The sequence below is a fragment of the Juglans regia genome, chromosome 1 (assembly GCF_001411555.2).
Source record: "Juglans regia cultivar Chandler chromosome 1, Walnut 2.0, whole genome shotgun sequence".
Classification (NCBI taxonomy): domain Eukaryota; kingdom Viridiplantae; phylum Streptophyta; class Magnoliopsida; order Fagales; family Juglandaceae; genus Juglans; species Juglans regia.
The window spans coordinates 11620192-11641740 of NC_049901.1; the positions used below are offsets into that span (position 1 = coordinate 11620192).

At 37.3% G+C, this 21549-nt stretch overlaps 2 protein-coding genes and 1 pseudogene across 5 annotated transcripts; 1 reads left to right on the forward strand and 2 right to left on the reverse strand.

Annotated features, from left to right (window-relative positions):
• The first annotated feature begins 2026 nt into the window (after positions 1 to 2026).
• LOC108996082 (U-box domain-containing protein 26-like) lies at positions 2027 to 4005 on the forward strand. The gene has a single exon (XM_018971845.2). It carries the CDS (start codon positions 2608 to 2610, stop codon positions 3829 to 3831), a length of 1224 nt encoding a protein of 407 aa, XP_018827390.1. The 5' UTR covers positions 2027 to 2607; the 3' UTR covers positions 3832 to 4005.
• Positions 4006 to 6811: 2806 nt separating this feature from the next.
• LOC108996407 (ras-related protein RABC1) lies at positions 6812 to 20053 on the reverse strand. Of its 4 annotated transcripts, none has more exons than XM_035684517.1 (7): positions 19957 to 20053; positions 19294 to 19508; positions 18682 to 18750; positions 17841 to 17906; positions 8667 to 8788; positions 8344 to 8472; positions 6812 to 7270 (listed from the first exon to the last, which is right to left on the reverse strand). In XM_035684517.1, the coding sequence occupies exons 2-7, from the start codon at positions 19427 to 19429 to the stop codon at positions 7163 to 7165; spliced, it is 630 nt and encodes a 209-aa protein (XP_035540410.1). In that variant the 5' UTR covers positions 19430 to 19508; positions 19957 to 20053; the 3' UTR covers positions 6812 to 7162. The 4 variants fall into 4 exon arrangements, with proteins under 4 accessions (XP_035540410.1, XP_018827840.1, XP_018827839.1 ...); XM_018972295.2 differs by having other exon boundaries at positions 19294 to 19519; XM_018972294.2 differs by having other exon boundaries at positions 19294 to 19519; positions 19892 to 20053.
• Positions 16582 to 16693, reverse strand: LOC118344367 (annotated as a pseudogene).
• Positions 20054 to 21549: the final 1496 nt, after the last annotated feature.

The window sequence follows — 21549 nt, forward strand, 5'->3', positions numbered from 1 at the left end:
AAATTTTTAATCATTAAGAAAAATTTAAAAAAATATATAATTTTATTAATAATCACTTTTTTAACTATTAAATAAAATAAAATATAAAAATATAAAAAAATATTAAATAAATAATAAGAAAATAAATAACATATATATTTATATATGTAGCTCATCACATGCATTGTGGGTGGGCCCTACGATCATTATATTGGATGTAGGAGGACTTTTGACCCCACAAGCTAGCTAGCTGCTATAAATTGACCAATTGGGATGGTAATATGAAAGTTTGGCACTAGCTAGCTAGCAACAGTACGTAGTCAAAAGTCAAAGAAATTTTAGCAACTAGATGGAGGCCTGACTCTATATATGCTTGCCTTGGTTGGGAAGGAATCCCTCCTCAAATGATTTGGATTCATGCACATATTAATTCCCTTGTGCGTGCATGCATTCAATCACACGCCAAATTAGAAAGATGAAAAAAGAAAAGAAAAGAAAAGAAAAGAGTAGTACTACTTCTGCATGATCAAGTCAAATATATATTAAAGTGCCAGATTCGATCAAAAGGGTGAATTAATTTAGTGAAAAATTCTATATAAAAAAAAAAAGATTAGGAGAGAAAGTGGACCAAACTTTACCAGAAATTCGGCTAGCTAGCCGTTTATTCTAGAAAACTAGTATGCACACGACTTTAGAATTATATATTGAGTATTTAATTAGCAAAATATATATTTGAAACGTATCCTAATTAGTCTCATGTTCAACTGATGATGCAGCCAAACTTTGGATCGAATACCTTATAAAAAAAAATCATAGCTATTATTTTTAAAAGATATTATGGGGCTTGATTCAATATCAGAGATGCATGCATGATGCCTTAGATTATTGTCATTGATTTAGAAGACAAAATTAATGGTGGAATTGCTTTGATCACAGATATTGAATAATAATATATGGAAAAGATGATCGATCATGATCATACTCCAATTAGAAATAGTTCGAAATCAAAGTATTCTTACATAAAATATAATAAATAATTTAATTTTTTTAAATTTTAAAATAAAAATAATATTTTATTTAATTTTTAATAAAATATCTTATTATCTCATCTGATTTTATCTTTAATTACGTAACCAAACGAGACTCTTGACTCTTAAAAAACCATGAAGAAGTGTCTTACGTACTTTGTTTCTGTACGTTGTACTTGTACATGATTTTATGGAGGAGAGATCAGAAAATCAAAGAATTTCACGTATATATCTTTAAATTATAAAGTTGATCAGAAAACATAGCCAAGACGCAAACAATCTTCTATCTTTGTGAGGATGATGGAGACTGACTTTTCAAAAGTACTGTACCTAAACATATTTATTTTGTGCTCTTCCTAGCTGTGTTCAAAGTGGTTTGTGATGTAATAGTACTATAAACTGTAGTTGTATATAATGACTTCATATCAAGACCAGGTAAAAGGAACTATGAATAGAGTACTCTAGTTAAGTTATAATATTATATTATGAAAAATTCTATTTTATGTAATCTTGAACAAGAGATTACGTGTGCAGTCTCATTAATGAATAGATATAAAAATAAAAAAAATATCATTTTAAAAAATGATATTATTGTAATTTTAATTTTTTTTTCAACATAATTGTATGGACTTGCATTAACACTCTTATATTATTATTATTTAAAAAAATTATATTATTTATTATTGTTTAATCATTATTTTACGTAATATTTATTGATTAAAAAGCTATATATTAATTATTAAGAGAAACACGAAAAAATAAAACTAATTAGGAGTGATTTCAATGGGTGGTTCTGATCTTTCAATTTCATATTAATTTCATGAGCCTTGTGAGAATCGATCATTACTCCCCACTTCTAGATAGTAGTTTTATTTTTTTCTCTCTTTCAAACTAGTGTTGATGGATTCAAAGTTCAAAGACAACAACAATTATATTTTTCTCATGGTGGGTCAGTTTTGACTGAATTGATATGAACGAGAAGAGAGAGAGAGAGGTGGGGGGACCATTCTATATTATCTATCAGCTGCAACCTTTTACTATCTTTCACTAAGAATAGGATAAGGCCTATTCTTTGGCCATTTCCAGTGTTTGTATGTAGTTGTTCTCTTCTGCTTCTTCCCAACTAAGATTGCCTGCTTTGCTTTGCTATGCTATTTCCCCTTAATTTCTTTCTGATCATGTGCTGTCCGTCAGTCTGGACTGAGTACTACAAGCAAGTTGACACGACTCCCTTGCTCTCCTACTTCTCCCATTCTCTGTCAGTATTATATGGACTGTAAATCCTGCGCTTTCTGCTCATCCTTTTCATCACTTCCTTTCTCTGCTTGCATTTCTTTAACTACGTACTCCTCTCTCTTTCTCAATCTCATGCTATAATTCATATTCGAAACTTTTCTCTTAAGGACTTCCAAATTAAGGTTTGTCCTTTAAAACCCACATTTCCATTGCAGTCTATATCAATATTCTTGCTAATTTCTAAGAAGTACTATTTGTTGTGTATCCGTAGCACCCACTTGTTAGATTCTATATTTAGTCGATTATTCATTGCATTTCACAAGCCGGGTTCGTTTATGTGTTCTTCAACTATTACTCTTCGTTCATGAAAGAAGCTGCTGACATGGCCATTCCCCACTTGTTCAGATGTCCAATTAGTCTAGACTTGTTCAAAGATCCAGTCACTTTATGTACAGGCCAAACATATGACAGATCAAGCATAGAGAAATGGCTGGCTGCTGGTAATCTCACCTGTCCTGTCACAATGCAGAAGCTCCATGATCCATCCATTGTTCCCAATCACACTCTACGCCATTTGATTGATCAGTGGCTTCATATGGGTGACCAGTTTGATCCCGATTACTTGGCAACGATTGATTCTTTAGCTTCTCTCAAATACAGCCTTGAATCTCATGAAGGCACCTTGGAAGACAAGCTCCAAACACTCAAAAAGATTCGAGAATTATCCGAAGAATCACCATCTGGGAATTCTTGTTTGCTCCAATTGGGTTTCTTACCTTTATTTCTAGAACTAGTTTTTGGAAGAGTAAAAGCCAAACTCTCCCAAGATTGTATTAAGTTTGTTGACCTTGCACTTTCTTGTGCTGTAAGATTGTTGCATCTGAGTGGATTGGAGTCTCTGAATATGCTAAAAGAAGAGTCTAAGTTAGCATCATTCCTAGATTTATTAGAGCACGGCACTGACGTGGTCAAGATAAGCTTGTGCCATCTTTTAGAGTTAATATCATCATCATCATCATCATCATCATCATCATCATCTTTGGAGACAAAAGAGCTTTGTGAAATGCTTGGAAGAACCCGCGAACTCTTGCATGGATTGGTTCTTCTCGTTAGACATGGTTCTGAGGCTTCTGAGGCTGGAATCAAAGCCTTAACAGCATTATCTTCCTTGCAGTCTAATCAACAGAACTTGGTTAGAGAAGGTGCCATAGACGGACTCATAACATATATCTTGCGTGCTGAAAGACGTGAAAATAACTTGGCACCAATGGCCATGGCAACACTAGAGAAGCTTGCAGGAATAGAGAGTACAAAAGAAGCATTGATTAACAACCCAGATGGGGTGAATGCTCTTGTTAGGATGGTTTTCAGGGTTTCAGACCACGAAGGCAGTGAGAGTGCAGTTAGCTTGCTTATGATCATATGTTATGATTCCTTGCGAGCACGGGAAGAAGCAATTGGTGCTGGAGTTTTGACTCAGCTGCTGTTACTTTTGCAAAGCCAGTGCAGTTGTAGTACCAAAACAAAGGCGAGAATGCTGCTCAAGCTGCTTAGATCCAAGTGGGCTGAAGACTCACATCGGGTCTAGATTACATGATAAAATTATATATGGGTACTCGACGTTTGTCGCCTATCATGTGGGGTCTTAATTATATTCTATGTGGTCATGTATTGGATTCTCTGGAATTTACATGTGTATGTATAGAAGAATCAAATTCCTGTTATATCATCAATAATTGAAAATTCATAAACTTTAAAAGCATCCACTTAAATTGGATATTCATGCGAGCCAACTCAAAGGGACTGTACGTTTTATTGAAATTTTTATTGCTTTTCCTCGGGAAACAAAGAAAAACACATTCCATAATAACTTAATTAAACTAAACAAGAAGTGTCAGGGTGCGTTTGGATGTTGAATTGAGTTGAGTTGAGTTGAGTTGAGATAATAAAATATTGATAGAATATTATTATTATAATTTAAAAAAGTTATAATGATGAGTTGAGATGAGTTGAGCTTTCAAACGAAGCCTAGTGATCTCATCGAATTAAATTAAATGGATTCTAGAAGGCAATTGAGGAGTACTTTCGTGATGTTATTAGAGGCCTAGCCTCCGATTATTTATGGAAGTAACTGTCTGAATATCTTGCATATATTCATTCCTAGGAATCATGTATTTGTGCCTTTAAAACAGTAAAAAGAACAATATTTCATCTTCGTACTGCGGAGTGAAAACTGAATAGTGCCAACTTTACCCGAGAAATGACCTAAACATGCAGGTTATGAATCATGATAGACATTGCATGACTGAACAGGGCTGCTGCTGGTGCTCAATGCTCATCCCATTATTACATGTCTGGTCAAGAAAGCAAAGCACATGCTCCTGACCCACCCATATTGCTGGAAAGAAGTTTCTTCTTGCCTATTAGGGATGGCATTTTCTCTAAACAGAACCAAATTGGCAACAGCACCATTGTCCGGATCCTTCGGTAGTTGATGGGACTTTTGGGTCTTTTGGATATTCCAATTGTCAGTTGATATTTAGAAGGATTACAGTCACACGCACACAGAGAGGGAGGTTGGTAATTGGTATGCTTTTCTTTCCTAATTACCATAACCAAGCTATCACAGGCTGATTCCTGCGCACATTGTTTCGCATAAAAAATCCATCTGGATTTTGGAACATAGTTCATGCATGCCAAACTAACTGAAGAAAATAGTTGATATGCATTTGGAAGGACCCCACAAACGGCTATACAAGTCAAGGACCAATTGTGGGTGTTCTAGCTTTAAGAATAAATTAAAGGCTACAGGCATGCACTCGAGTGGGACAATGGTCCATGTTTTCGGCAAGATGACACCTCCTTTGGCCCAAGAATAAGGTGAAAGGTGAAGACTGAAGAAATTTGCACCACCACACTGGACTGTGTTAGTACATCACCAAATGGATGTTCCGTCGTACCTTTTGATGAGGGTCAAAAGTAAACTGCTGCTGTTTTCAGTCAATTCTAAAGTTCTAACAGCAACATTAGTTGATTGGTGGGATTGATCACTAGCTTAGACTAAGCTACTTACAGACATGCACAAAGGTCTTCCACGTGAAAAGTACTGCTAGAACTTAAGAGGAAAGACACGGCCAGCTTGAGGTAATTTTGGCACGTGATCAACCAAATGAAATTGCTACAACATATTAAGTATGGTCATTGACTCATTTTATAACAAAAGCAGCGATTTATTTTACTCAAAAGCAGACGTAAAGATTTGTTTTGATACACACTGATTGGTTAAGCCGCGCTAGGATTGGTGACAAAAGACAAAACTCTCACACCCAACACGACACAAGCTATGGCCTTCCAGACCAGTGAAGCTGCATACTCCCTAATTGATATAGACAACAGGGCAACCGACCTGTCCCCACCTCCCGCACCCCACTAAAAGAGAGGGAAAAAATAAGAAGAAGAAAAAATGGGGAAGAAAGAGGAGGTTGGGGGCGGGTGGGGGCAGAGATTATGAACAGAGTGGAACCATAAGTTGGTAAAGATGGAGAATGATTAACCAGGGACCAGGGTCGCGAAAATTCTAAGTAAATTTCTTCTATCATAATTAATATTGTTGGTACTATTGGTCCCGGAGGAAAAACTTTCAACTAGTATTTTACTTGGGTGGTTCCATCATTGAGTTCACCCGTAAGTCTGTAACCGTGCTATTGGCAAACATAGGTACACACCTGTGGGCCAAAAGAAAGGAGAAAAGAGAAACAGAAAGAAGCAAAATGTCTTTGGTTATCATTGATATGGAGAGGCTAAGGACCTTGTCCTTCGACCACCCACAACCCCACAAGAAAAGAAAAAGAAGATACAGAACAATAGAGGAAGAGCAGAGTTTCGAGGTGAAAGAGAAGGAAGAAGATGAGACATGGGTGCGTGTTTGCAGGGTTTTGGAGGCAAAATTTGGACTTGTTGCAATTTAATTTGATTATTTCGTTCTCTTACTTTCTCTATAATTTTCTGTGGCAAGGCAGAGCTGCAACTTGTTATTTGACTTGACGAATTTGGCTGGAGATGGTGAAATAAGGTACCATAATACAGCGCTCTACATATATTGCTTTGCTGACTTTTACATTCCTAGTATTAATCCAAATGTTGGAGAAGCATCTGCAGCAAGAATGATTATAGAGGAGGCCATCTCGATGGGTTTGAAGAAAATTCTAGTAGCAGGTGACTCTAGCTTGGTAGCACAGACCATCAACAATCCGACTGAGTCACTGAACTGAAAAATGCAGCCTATTATAAGAGATATCAAACATCAACTTTGCAACTTCGAAGATTAGAAAGTCATAAAAATTCATCAATCTGAAAATCAATATGCGCACAATGGACAGCTTCAACACAAGCCCTTGAAAATATCCCTCTAATCTTTATCCCTCCTAGTTTATTGAACTTCCATAGTGGGAAAGACCCTCCCATGATCTTGTAATATATAAACGGGATCTATTGTACCGCTTTTGCTATATTATATGAATGCTTGCTTACAAAAAAATATATATATATTCATTGTACAGATAATGGTGAATATGGTAATGAGTAGGCCAACATTCCGTACAAATGAGGTGTTTAAGATTCTACATTATTAAATAGCCATCGCCCTTGAAACTAACCTCTCACCTGGAACCAATGTCACCAACCGAAATCACAACCCTTCGGTACAAATAGTATAGAATCACATCGACATCATATGCTCAATATACTTCAATATTGAAATATAGTCTCCAACGCTAGCTTCGCTACTTTACAAGTAATTTGAAAGCAATACAAATTATCGAACATAATTATAACAACAAAACAATTTCTTTAAATAGTTGAAAAAGGAAACAAGTAGGTTAGAGATCCAGAATTTAGAGAAATTAGGGGCATAATCAGTCTCAACAACAACTGCTCGTGGATGCATCGGACTGTGGCAGCTTCTCTTTAAAGATGTTCTTTTTCATCCCTTTAGAACCCTCAGCTAGGAGGCTAGGTGTATCCAATATCTACATATGATTGCATCATTCATGCTGTCAATCATCATGTTAACGAGATAAATCATAAAAATGCCCCCCCAAAAAAAAAAAAAGGAAATGTGTCTATCGTATGTAGGTCCTATATATAGGGTTGAGCAAAAATCCGAAAATCTGACTCTGAATCTGGCTCCTCTCCGACTCCGGAGTCGGATTTCTTTTTAAATTTTTAGTCGGAGGTGTCGTTGGACCAACTCCGACTTTATCCTCCGACTCTGACTTCAACTTTGCCCTCTAACTCCAACTTCAACTCTTTCCTCTAAATCCGACTCTGATATTGTACATATGTTATAAAAACATGGATTTATCTATATATCTATCATATATACTAGTATAGTTATATAGTTATATAACTAGAACTTATATAATTAAATTCAATAACATACTACTATGAGCTAACTATTATAAAATAATATACTTATACTATAATATAAATAGACTAATGATAGTTTAGTATATGTAAACATCATAGTATTACTACCATATATAATCAAGTATAGAAATAAGTTATAAATAAGTTAGACACTAGTATAATATAATAACATGTAATTAGACACTAAAAATAATATGTAATATTATAGTATGATAATATGTAATTAGACACTATAGTATAAATCTAGTATAAAAATAAATTAGATTTTAGTATAGAGGTAAATTAGCAGTGAATGATTTAGTTTTAGTTTTTGATCTTTTCGAAAAATTGATATTTGAAAGCCCACAAAAAATTCTTTTTTAAATGGGCTAAATATGAAGCTAAAAAAGAAGAAGCCCAAAGTTAAAAGCTTAAATCCAACTCCTTCCGACAAGTTGGAGTCGAAATCGGAGTCAGAGTCGGAATCAGGTTGGAGCCAACACAAGTTGGAGTCAGAGTCAGAGTCAGATTTACAGGAATCCAACTCCGACTAAGTCGGTGCTCACCCCTACCTATATATTTGGACATAAAATGCAACTAACCAACCATAAAATAAAGCTAAACAACAAACAAGCTCGTCAACTTTCAATTTCTTTTCAAGAATAAGGTAAAACAAGTTTATCACCATACATACCTTTAAAACAAGCTCTTCAAAGCACTGCTGTACATTCGCTCGAGTTTTAGCACTGCATTCAATAAATAGACACCCGCATTCCCTTGCAAAGCTTATTCCTTCTTTCTTCGTTACAACCCTGTCGCTTTCCTGTAGAAGGAAAATGAGCCACATATGCATGATATCCTCAATTGTTGCAAAAATTTAACTTGAAAGTTTACTAGCTACTTTTCCTGCCATATCTAATTTTGGATATACCAATACACTCAGGTAGAGAAAAAATAATGGCAAAATGAAAGAAAATTATCAAGAACAATTAAATCTGTAGATCTTCCTATGAATACCTTATCAACCTTGTTTCCAACAAGCATCTTGATGCAGTCTTGATTTGTTGAGTATAGGTCTACTTCCTTGGCCCATACCTCAGAGAGGTTTGTAAAGGTGTCTCGCCTTGTAACATCATAAACTGTTGCATTTACGAAAACAGATCAACAGTTAAAAAACAGCTGTTATAAGAGAGTAAGAAGGAAAGGAATGAGAGGTGCTGCAACGACAAGGAGTAAACTGTTGAGGATATCTGGAAATTGTTTGTCTTCTTTGCTGCAGTGGTTTTCGGCTATTGTTTCTCAAGGAAGGGAATGCTCATGAGTTTTTGTTTTCTTTTCAGGTTTCTAGAATGTAATTAGGTGCTTCTTTTGTATACTTCATGTGTGCATGGGCTTCGCCTAGCTTCGTTCAATAAAGTTTCCTACTTATAAAAAAAAAAATATATATATATATATATATATATATATATATATATAAGAGAGTAATGCCATAATAGCCATTGTGACAGGCCAAGAAACCATGTGACTTTAAACTTTCTGAGCTTACATATTAACATCTTCTAAATACTTACGGAAAAAAAAAAAAAAAAACATATTAACATCTTCTCTAACTAGCTATTGTCACCACTTACATAGGCTTTTTTTTTTTTTATTATTGGCACCGGGTGTCTGGAACAGCATCCCAACTAATCCGGGGGGTGCATAGGCCCTCAGCAAGGAATTTCCCGCAAGTGCAACTCAGGTTATTCAAGGAAAAAATCACCCAGTCCGATAGCCCCTAGAGATTGTTTGCAACAAAAGGGATTTGAACCTTAGACTTAGGGGGAGCCAACCCCAAGCCCAAGGCCTTTACACATGCTTCTTTTTTATTATTATCATTAGCACGAACACATATATTCCTTTTGACAATTGAATTATTTCCGCCCCTTAATCATGAGATACCATTCGTTAGTTTGGCAAGGCACCATGGGCTTGCGAAACAACCAAGTCGCCCTTCGTTTCAATAAGGTCGGCTATTCCTTATCTCAAAGTCCTTGTTGTGTATTTTATATTTTTGTACAATGAAAAAGGGATGGGAAGTCAGTTATGTGTCAAAATCAGGTAAGAAAAGGCTATGTACAAGTATATATTACCAAATGCCTGGTTCAAAAACCAAGCATATACCTGTCAACCATATATTGAGAGGACATTAAGCAAAAGTAAAAGCATGAATCCAAAGTTGACGGTAGGGTGATTCGAGCCAAGCATACTCTTAGCTGCTTGTCAATGAACAATGTATAGAGGATATATTCTACTATCTACGATCAGATCCCAGATAAGGAGATATAAATCCCATTAACAGGGTCATCTTTCACATGTTCTCCAGCCAAAATGGTGACCTCTTAACACTACAAGAAAAATAAGTATTTGAAGATTTATTGGACGAAATTGCCCTTTACGTGCTCTGCTAGGGTTTCCTGGTTTCCAAGGTTTCCCTGGGCCTCTGCTTCGCTGTGGATGCATGGCAACCGTGGATGGCCACTCTTCTGGCCGTCCAACCTTCGCCGAAATGGCTGTTGCGGCTCAGCAACCTCTCCCTGAAATCACTGTAGCCCCTCGTGCTCCCAAAGTTATGGAAGGTGAGATTTTTTTCCAGTTCTCCAAAGAAGAAATCAACCGATCTACGGAGCCATTCCGCTTTTCTATAGTGATCAAGTTCCTTCGACAACGTCCCTCGTTAGACGCTATTCGTGCCTTCATCACTAGTCGGTGGGGTCTGTCATCTACCCCGGTGGTCTCCTCCATGAAATTGCCTCGCAACGTCTTCGTCAGAATGGCTACGGAAGCAAATTTTGTGAAAGCATTGTCCCGTGAATCCTGTGAAGTGAATGGAGTGGCTTACCATGCTTTCCACTGGTCTCCTGATTTCAACAAGGAACATGAACCTTCTAATGTTCCTGTGTAGATTTTACTTCCCGGATTACCTCCTAACTTTTATCAAGAATCCTTCCTTCGGATTTTTACTACACCGATTGGTCGATTTATACGCAGGGATAACTCCACGCGTTGTTTGGAGATGGATGCTGTTAAGGAGCCGATCTCGTATTTCTGGATTGGTACTCCTGGTCTGGCTACGAGTAGGAAACAAGAAGTTATATATGAGACGTTGCCGGCGTATTATGGAAAATGCAGAGTGCAGGGTCATAACCCTAAGACCTGTCGTGCAGGAAAACCTAAGCATGAGGAACAAAACCGGGGCCATAAGAAAGGAGATCATCGACCGGGTGGAACCAGTTCTGATAAGAAAGAGGGTGGCGCGATAAACAACCCTCTGTTTATCCTTCCCGAAACAGAGTCCGATGAACCCGTTGTGCCAAGTGAGGATGCAGGAAAAGCTAAGCATGGGGAGCAAGACCGTGAACGTATAGAAGGGGATCATGAACCTGGTGGATCTAGGTCTGATAATAAACAGGGTGGTGCGATAATTCCCGTGCCTATTCCTCCTGAGACTGAGTCCGAAAAAATAGTTGGTGAGTTACCGAAACCAGTTGGTCCTATTCTGGAACCGCTTGTTAACAATTTGGAACCATACTCTGGCCTGGGGACTTCTATGGAGATCAATGCTCATGATGATGGAGGAGTGCTAGCGCCAAGTAAGGATGCAGGTACTCTTTTGAACCAAAATAACATCTTTTCTTTTAATGTTGAAGCGCCCTCTCCTCTGATAGTGGAGAACTCTACTATCATTGATATGGAGGACAATGAACACTGTTTAGCTACCGAGATTCTCAAGGAAAATCTTGGCAACTATCCTGACGATATTACTTCTGAGCCGGACCCTGATATCCCTCCAGAAGTGCTCCCTCAGTTTAAGGATTACCATTCGGAATCTGAAGGCAAACAGGTAAAGAAACAATATCAAAAAAAAAAAAATTTGAAAAAGTTAGAATCTCCACTTGGGTCATTACCCGTCCCTCTACCTTATCTTTATGAATAATTCGATTATTGTGTGGAATGTCCGTGGCATTGGTACCTCTTGTCAAAGACTAAAGAATTTAGTTTGCAAGTTTAAGCCTCAAATGGTTGTGATTCTGGAACCTTTTCAAAACGTGGACAAAGCTATCCGGTTGCAACATTATCTACATTTTGATTCCTTTACTTCAAATGTGGATGTTGGCGGTAAAATCTGGATTTTTTGGGCCAATTCTCTTGATATTCAAGTGGTGAGGTCTAACTTGCAGTTTGTCTCTCTTCGGGTTAACACAGGGTCTTTTCAGTTTTTATGTACTATCATCTATGCTAAGTGCAATATGTATGATAGGAAAATTATGTGGGAGGATCTTAGCTCTCAAGCTATGGGGTCGGCGCCTCGTCTCTTTGCTAGGGATTTTGATATTATTCAGAATAATTCGGAGAGAAGGGGTGGATCTCCTAGATCAAATGCGGCGATGGCGGACTTCAATGATTGGATCCACCAAGGTGGATTGGTTGAGATGAAGTCTAAAGGCAGAAACTTTTCTTGGTGTAATGGGCGTTCGGGTCTTGCTCGGTTTTGGGCGAAGCTAGATTGTGTTCTTATGGATTTCTCGTTGCTCTCTTATTTTCCGAATGCTGTTTGTTCTTACTTGCCACGCACCACTTCTGATCATTCTCCCATGGTTATTGAGTTCAAGATGGACCCTTCTTCTTATGGCCCTTCGCCTTTTCGCTTTCAACAAATGTGGATGGATCATCCTCAATTCTTGTTATGTGTTCGGCAGGCTTGGTCTGCTACTTTTGATGGCCATGGGCTCACAAAATTGGCTTTTAAATTGAAGAACACTAAGGTCGCCTTGCGTGAATGGAATAAACAGATTTTCAGTCATACTAAGATGCATATTAATTCTCTTGAGCAGCAAATTGAGGAGTTTGAAAAGAAACTTCAGCAAAATTGGGATGAATCTACGGAGCGGGATCTTATGGTTGCCTCCGCAGAATTGGATAATTGGCTCCGTCATGAAGATACTAGATTGGCTCAAATGTCTAAGTTAAAATGGCATATGGAGGGTGACCGTAACACAAAATTTTTTCATGCCTGCCTTGCTAATAAACGGCGTAAAAAAGTGGTGTACATGAGATCATCGAATGGCATGGTTTTTAATTCGCCGGAGAGTATTCATCAGGGAGCTGTGGATTTCTTTTCTTCTTTTTTGCAGGGCACGCAGACCAAATTGTTACCTAATTTATCGACTCTTATCTCTCCTATTATTTCTGATTCTGACAACTCGATGTTGTGTGCGGTGCCTTCTATGAATGAAGTGTTTTCTGCTCTGTCTTCTATTCCTTCTAACAGCTCCCCGGGGCATGATGGTTTTAGCTCCGATTTTTTCAAAAGTTGTTGGGATATTGTGAAAGAGGATGTCTTGGAAGCCGTTTCTCATTTTTTTAATTCTAAACATCTCCCAAGATTTTTCACTGCATCCTTTCTGGTCTTAATTCCAAAGGTTGATACTCCTTCTGGTTTTGATAAATTTAGGCCTATCAGCCTCTGTTCGGTGCTCTATAAAATATGCTCCAAAATCATTGTTAATCGTCTGACAGGGCTCCTCTCAAGAATGATTTCGTGGGAACAAGGCGCTTTCATTCCAGGGAGAAGTATCTTTGAAAATATTAGTATTACGCAAGAAATGATTCACTCCATTAATAAAAAGGCCCATTTTGGTAATATCATGATTAAATTGGACATGACTAAAGCCTATGATCGTGTGGATTGGTTGTTTCTTCTGGAGGTTCTTCGTTGTTTTGGTTTTTCCTCTAATTTTTGTGATCTTATCAGAACATGCATCTCGACCCATTGGTATTCTATTATGATGAATGGCACTATTAAAGGTTTCTTTCAAGCTGGCCGAGGTTTACGTCAGGATGATCCCCTTTCCCCTTACCTCTTTATTATTCTTCAAGAAATTCTCTCTAGATTGATCAAGCAAAGTGTGGAAGCTCAAAAATTTGGTCAATTCTCCCAGGCCCGAGGTACTCCCATAATTTCTCATCTTATGTACACTGATGATGTAGTGATTTTTTCTAATGGTAGCTCTCAAGCCATAAGGGAGATTTTATCTGTGCTTCATAAATATGAGAGTTGGTCGGGTCAGTGTATCAATCACTCTAAATCTGCCATTTTCTCTCAAAAAAACTAACTTGTAAAAGCTTATTATTACGGAAGACTGGATTTTCAGAAGGATCTTTCCCTTTAAAAATACCTTGGAGTGCCTATTATTTTGGGTCGTCTCAAACAGGTGCATCTAGAAGATATGCTTGCTAATATTCAAAAGAAAATTTCGGGGTGGAAGATGAGATTTCTTTCGACGGGTGGCCGTCTTATCTTACTTCGTCACGTTCTTTCTAGTATGGCTCTTCACCTTTTTGCTGTCCTTCAGGTCCCTCAATCTGCTATTAAAACCATTCACCGTATGATGAGTACTTTCTTTTGGGGGGAGGAGAATGGCAAAGGTAAGAAAAAATGGGTGGCCTGGAATTCTATCTGCCGTCCCGTGGAGGAAGGCGGTTTGGCTCTTAGAAACCTTGATGATATGCAGAAAGCCCTTCATGCCAGATTTGCTTGGAATCTTAGTCAAGGTAATTCTTTATGGGCTAATTTTTTTAAGAGTAAGTATGTGGGTATTAAACCTTGGGCCCTGGTTGATCCAAATAAGGGTACTAGGTTCTGGAAGATGATTGTTAAATCCCTCCCTTTGGTCTCGGAAAATTCTAAATGGCGTCTTAAGGATGGTAAGGTTTTTTTCTGGTATGATAAATGGAGAGACAGAGGTCCTTTAAGTAATGATATGAATATAGTGGGGCATCCCAACCTTCAAGTGAAGGACTGCAAATTAAATAATGATTGGGATGTGGATTTTATTCGTCAGTTAGTGGGGCCGGATCAATTTGATGGTATTTTAGAGGATATTTGCAAGGCTAAACCAGGTTTGGATGTTCTGATTTGGACCAAAAATGATAATGGTTTGTTTTCCACTAAGTCGGCTTGGGATTGTGTCCGTATTAGAGGTGATACTATTGAGGGGCACTCTTGGATTTGGCATAAGAGTCTCTCTCTTAAAATGTCTTATCTTATGTGGAAAGCTTGGTATATGGCCCTTAGTGTCGATCATCATCTTCGACGTATTGGCATCTCTATTACCTCTCGTTGTGATTGTTGTGCTAATGGTCACTTTAAGGACCAAAATTATGTTCTTTTTGCAGGTGATATTGCTAATAATACTTGGCGCTATTTTGGGGCTTATCTTGGGATCCAGGTAGGCCGTAATTGGAAAGACACAATGAAGATGTGGTTTCGCCACGCGACTCTAGCGTCTCAAGTTGGCATTATTGTGGGAATTCTCCCGGTGATTATCACTTGGAAAATTTGGCGGAGGCGTTGTTTGGCGCGTATGGAGGGTCGCTTTGAACCTGTCTCTGACATTATCCACTCTGTTCGTTGGTGGATTAGCCTTATTTGTCGTGATATGCATGCTAGTTCTCACATTTCTAGTTTTGATTTGCAGGTATTGGAAAGTTTGCATGTCCAACCAGTTTTTACCCCAATTCGGCGTTGCAAAATTATTACTTGGCAACGTCCTTCGGCGGGATGGGTCAAGCTTAACACAGATGGCAGTAGTTTGGGTAACCCAGGTGCCTCAGGTATAGGTGGGATCATTAGAAATAATCATAGAAAGCTAAGTCATGCTTTTTCCTCCTTCATTGGTACAAATTCTAATAATCGGGCAGAACTTTTAGCTCTTCTTCATGGACTCCAGGTTTGTAAATCCTTATCTCTAAATTATGTGCATATCGAACTTGACTCTATGACTGTTATTTCCTGGTGGAGGAACAATAGATGTAGGATGTGGTACCTAGAGGATTTCTGGGAGGAAATTATGGACATTATGACCTCCATGACATGCTCGCTCCATCATGTTTTTCGTGAGGGAAATAAAGTTGCAAATTGGTTAGCCAAACATGGGGCTTCTGGTAAAGATTTAGCTGTCTCTCAACTACTGGAGACCCCCCGTGAGTTGCGTGGTCTTATCCGCATGGACTACTCCGGGTTACTGTCTTTGCGTTTTAGTTAGTTTCGGGTGTCTTTTGTTATCTTTTTTGTTTGTTTCCTTGGTTTTGTTAGTTTTTTCTGGCTTGATTTTTTTCCCGTATTCTGGGTTTTGTTTGTACCACGGATGCTTGTTTTGTAACCACGGTTTTCCTCCGCCATAAGTGAGGGTTATTAATAAAATTGGGGAGGAGTCACTAGTGGACAGGTGGCCCTAACTCTTTAATAATAAAAAAAAAAAATTCCTAATCCATTCCCCAATATGGCCATCAGTATAAAATAAGGGTGCAGAACTAGAGATAGCCATTATTCGTGAAATGATCAGCCAGTATGATTCATAAATATAACTTAAAGCTCAATTTGAATAACCACCCTTGCTTCAGCATAAATTTTAAATAGATTGGATGAAATCCACTATATTCCCCTGCACAAACACCACAGTGATGTTTACGTAGCTGGCAATGCCTTTACACTATAGACTATATAAAAAAAGGTAAGCGAGAACTATCACATCGATTACAACTTTCTGCCTATGTGACAAACACTGGTTGTCAATGCAGTTAATCCAATACCAATGCAACCTTGTTCTTTGAGACATGGAAAGGTGAGTATATATCTAAAAAAATGAGTAGCTTTTTTTTTTTCAATAAGTAATAAGAAGTTTTATTAGGACAAGTAAATAGGCATAGCCCAAGTACACAAGAAGTATACAAGTGGAAACGCCTAAATACAAGCTAGGAACTAGGAGCTAGAAAAAGCTATAAGAAAATCGTGAAGATTATTCCCATTCAATACAAGAACATTCGCCCAAAGACATAAAGTATGGAAGAAAAACTTTTTTTGATCAATAAGAAACAATGAAAGTAACAAATGTGGACGAGCAACAATCGAATCGCCAATGAAAAAAGATGACAACCCAAACGATATCTCGGCCATTGATTTTTGATGGAAGAAAAACTCTCTGAATTCTCCCAACAAACGTTCTCTATCATCAAAACACCGCCTATTCCTTTCCAGCCATAGGCTCCACATCAAACTCCCCCAAGCCCTTCCATGTTTAACACAATAATATTCCTCCACAATGCATCCCTCTCTAAATGATACCTAAAAAGTCATTTCCCAAGAAGAGCTTTCTTGAAAAGCCTCAAATTGTGAATCCCCAAACCTCCACAAGAAACCGATGAACAAACTTTATCCCAACTTACCAAATGGAACTTTCTTTCTTCCCCAATACCGCCCCCACAAAAAATAAAGGAAGATTCTCTCAATTCTACTAGCCACCCCAACGAACAAAGGAAAAGGGGATAGAAATATGTTGGAAGATTAAACAGCATACTTTTGATCAGAGTAATTCTTCCCCCTTTAGATAAATAAATCATTTTCCATCCAGCCAACCTCCTCTCAATTTTGTCGATCGCTCCATCCCAAATCGACAAAGATTTATAAGGAGCTCCCAAGGGAATGCCTAGATATCTCAGAGGAATGAGATCTTGCAACCCACAAAAGGGCTCTCAAAGATAGAATATGATCTTGATTAGGCTCACTGAAAATTAGGGAATCATCAGCAAAAAGGAGATGTGAGACCTTTAGGCTACCAAGAGAGTCATCATTCACCAAAAAACCCAACAAGAAACTCCCATTCACAGCTGCTTCAATCATTCTACTCAAAGCATCCATGACACGAATAAAGAGTTTCTAGGCCATTGCATTGGAACACATCTTACAATTATAATATGTTGTTGCTGCTTTAAATTTTTGGTCCCTAGGGCTAGACTTTCTTTGAGTCCATTGCATTGGAACACAAGGACGCATCAAACAAGTATTGGCATTTTTTTATGGGAAATAACTTTATTAATGAGAATGTAATAGGCGTTGCCCAAGTGCATTGGGAGTATACAAAAGAAAACACCTACTACATTCTAACAAGTATTGGCATTTTAGTTTCTAGTATTCTTTCACATACACATTTTATAGGAAGACACTACAATGCAACTTTCGAGCTTTAGAAGCAATATCCTGTTAACAAACTTGTGAAGAGGCACTAGCCAGAAAGTTCTCCATATAAAGCCAACACAAAACATTTTTAGGAAAGAAAATAACATAGAACTTATGGGGAAAATGATACTTACCCATAATGACCCCTTGTGCACCTCGGTAGTATGAACTTGTCAACGTTCTGAATCTCTCCTGCCCAGCTGGGTAATTAAACAATTACATCAGTTACATTTGGTCAAACCCATTCTTCTCCCCTTATGAGAAAGTGATAAACCAAATTCTTTCCCGAAGGTCTAGTATAAGGAAAAACAAGAACAAAAGATAAGAATAATGCATCCTACCTAATTGATCAGATAAGTTGTCTTATTAGAAACTATAAGATTAGTTCTAATAACAGTGATGTAAACAATGCAATTATATAATTCTGATACTCAAGGCCAGGCATCAATACTCTGATCAGAAGCACAAGCAAAATGATGCAAGAGGGGGATGTAATAATAACCCACAACTTCTTTCATCTTCTGTAGCTCTATAAAACTTTATGTCAGGCTCAATGGACTTGTGCATGCATATGCTAATTCCAGTCTACAAATATTTGGATATATAAATGTGAAGGAATCTAAAATTATACCATCAGATGAGCTCCCTCCGCCAACTTCATTATAATACATTTTTTGATCAGCAACTTCAATGTCAAAAATAAAGAAAGAGCCTACCATTTATTTTTATTTCATTCTGGATTCACATAATAGCAAATTAGCCATTTGGTGAATGCATTTTAAAACATTCTTAATATAGCTATACTAGTAGTGACTTCCAGAATAGAGCTTGACACAATTTGTCTAAAATGAAAACACAAGTGCTCAACCATATGCACATTTGAATGGATAAAGACCTGTATCTGTGTATCAAAACCATAGATTTTGGACAATAAATAGATAAATGGCCATTCGCATGAACACATTTTGAAGTTACCTGTATCCCAGATGGCAAGCTTCAGCTTTTTGCCACCAACATCAACGTATTTCACCTTGAAATCAACACCTGAATAAGAAAATAAAGAAGAGATGTATATAGAGACATAAAGGAAAAGTGACCAGCAAAATAAGTGGATTTTATATTAATGAGTTTGGGGTCATTATAAAACGTGATGTAATAATTATGTTATTGTTCTCCACAAGCAGAGAATATTAGCCATGACCTGAGAAACAAAATAAAATGGGCAACGATGACTGAATCTTTTTCCATCAACCATCGTATGTACATTTGATTTCCAATAGATAAGAAAAGCAAATTTTCTATCACGCATTCACATTTCACTGAGCAAAATAAAATCATGCCAAATAAAGTAAAAATTATCACTTTGGTGGCACCTTATTCCAGCTAAGCTATCATTTCCTTACACTGAGCCAAAACAAAATTATACTATTTCCAGTTTCTCCGCATCAATATTGAAGCAAAAAAGCAATGCTGACCCATTGTTCCATTACACTTCAAATACACATTTCCTTATTCCATAAATAAGCTTTAATGTCAAAAATATCAAAATCCAACACCTAATATGAAGTTTTGACTGAAACGACTCACCAATTGTGGGAGACATATCTTCAAAGGTATCGGATGTAAAACTCAAAAGCAGACTACTCTTTCCAACCCCAGAGTCCCCAATCATCAACAACTTGAACAAGTAATCAAACTCAGGCTGATTCAAAGATGAACCCATGGAAGTTTACTCTTAAACAATGCCCAACCCAATAGATAGAACCGGATTTCCACCAAAACCACAACCAGCAATCGTGTACCTAATCGAAATCTGGGAACAAAAATAGCATCAAAACCATATCTATCCCCGCTAGAGATGAAACACAAAAGACACAAAATTTAAACCGGAAAAGGGAAGAGAGAAAGAGACCGAGTCGAGAAAAATTCAAATAAAAAAAATATTGAACTCACAACACAGGAAAATCATGGCTGAGTTAAGACATTAAATGGGATTCAAATACGTCTTTCAACTCAAGAAGGCAGAGATATTGCTCAAAAGAGAGATAAAACGAAATTCAGATTTCACATACACACGTCAAAGCATGAGACCTAAAATCAAATATAAGAATTTGCATCAATCAATTGAAAGGATGGGTTGCAAACTTGTATATAAAATCTTCAATAATTCAACGTAGCAGTACACCTTTTTGGAAAAGGAAGATCGCATGCACAAATGCCTATATCCACATATGCAGGTAACTCTAATACCTGAAATGTGAGGAAATCGTAAGGGGGTGTTGGTTCGAAGAAAAGAGTGATTGATCGAGAGAGCAGATATCAAAAAAAAATATTGCGAGAGATGAAACGGCCGGTAGAAAACCAAGAAAAGCGGGGGTAGAAGCGGAATTAAATAAGAATTTCCGGGTCTTCTCTCAACTCCGAAGTCAAGTCGGAACTTTTTTTTTTTTTTGCCTATTTTTCCTTTATTGACTGCTATTTTCTTTTTTTTTTAATCTTTTTATCAAAATAAATATACAATTTTTTACAACTATACTACAAAACTACAATTCATTTTAAATTAATCAATATAAATATGCTACTTCATTAAAAAAAAATAGTTTTTAATTTTACATAACTATCCTTTATTCTAAATAAAATTATAAAATAATTATAAACTAATAAGAAATTTATCATTTTTGTTTATAGAAACTCTACATGCAACCGGGCTGGGAAACCTTCACGCAACCGGGCACTACTATTGATGAATTTTGTTTTTTCTATATTTCTTTCCTTCATTTCGTCCCCTCTCTCTCTTTTTTTCTACTGTCTTCTCTCTTCTTCCTCTCATTCTCCCTCTACATTTCTCTCCTCTGGTAATACAACTGAGGTTCTTGGAAATGGTAATACAACTCATTGTTTTACTCCCACTATGTTATGGACACCCCTTATAGAAGATTCCAAACAAGAGGAATAGAAGACCTGTGGTGAGGAAGATAACGCTGTAGGTAGCAGATCGGGCAAATATGCTTGCAGGTGAGGAAGATAACGTTGGATCCTTCTTAAACGGAACTAAAGCGTAGAGAATGAGTTTCTCGTTTTAATATTTCGGGTGACGATGGAGATACCCTGTAGAGCGTAGAGATGGAGAAAATTAGTAGAAATTTAATAAAAATAGACAAAAAGTGTGGGAATTGAAGATATAGTACATAACAAGCTACAATTCACTCATTTTCTTGTATTTGGCATATTAAAAACTTCTTGTTGGTTTGGTTGCATCAAGGAAGAAACGGTATAAATGCAGAAGAGCTGCTGCAATGGAGGCTAAGAATGCTAGCAAAGTGTTTGATACATTGTTGAAGAGAAAATCACAACTGCTTTAGCCATGGAAGACTCACCGAGAACACTCAACCTCACAGTTTGCATTAACTGGGCTACTTGCTCTTCTCTATGTTTCGTCCAGGTTTTTTTTTTTTTAAATCATCCGACGTGGTAAAATACCACTTCAGTCGATTACACCGCAGTTTCCCACCGCGGTTGTATGTAGCAATTCTAGTTTCTTTATCAAAATCGGATTTTGCGGGTATAGGGGAAGCTACATTGAATCTTGTAATTGCACCAAATCAACAAACAAACAAAGGACAAATAAACGAGGTAGCTCTGAAATTTGAGTAACCAAAGATAGCAAGTAAATCGAATATGTTTGGCCAAACATTGACATTCCATAACCATCAACGTCCATGTAACATATATGTAACATTTTTCAACCTCCTCCATAATTTTTCGATCTTAAGTTGTGACATGAGTTTCTGCTCATAAGCCCCTTCATACTCATCATATAGAACCTTGATCTTCGATTTTGCA

Excerpts from the sequence above, each read along its gene's own strand:
- LOC108996082 (XM_018971845.2), top strand. The coding sequence starts at position 2,608 with ATGAAAGAAGCTGCTGACATGGCCATTCCCCACTTGTTCAGATGTCCA.
- LOC108996407 (XM_035684517.1), bottom strand. The coding sequence starts at position 19,429 with ATGGGTTCATCTTTGAATCAGCCTGAGTTTGATTACTTGTTCAAGTTG. Across the intron at positions 18,751-19,293 it reads AGATATGTCTCCCACAATTG|GTGTTGATTTCAAGGTGAAA; the intron begins GTGAGTCGTTTC and ends TTTCTTATTCAG. Across the intron at positions 17,907-18,681 it reads GCTTGCCATCTGGGATACAG|CTGGGCAGGAGAGATTCAGA; the intron begins GTAACTTCAAAA and ends TTAATTACCCAG.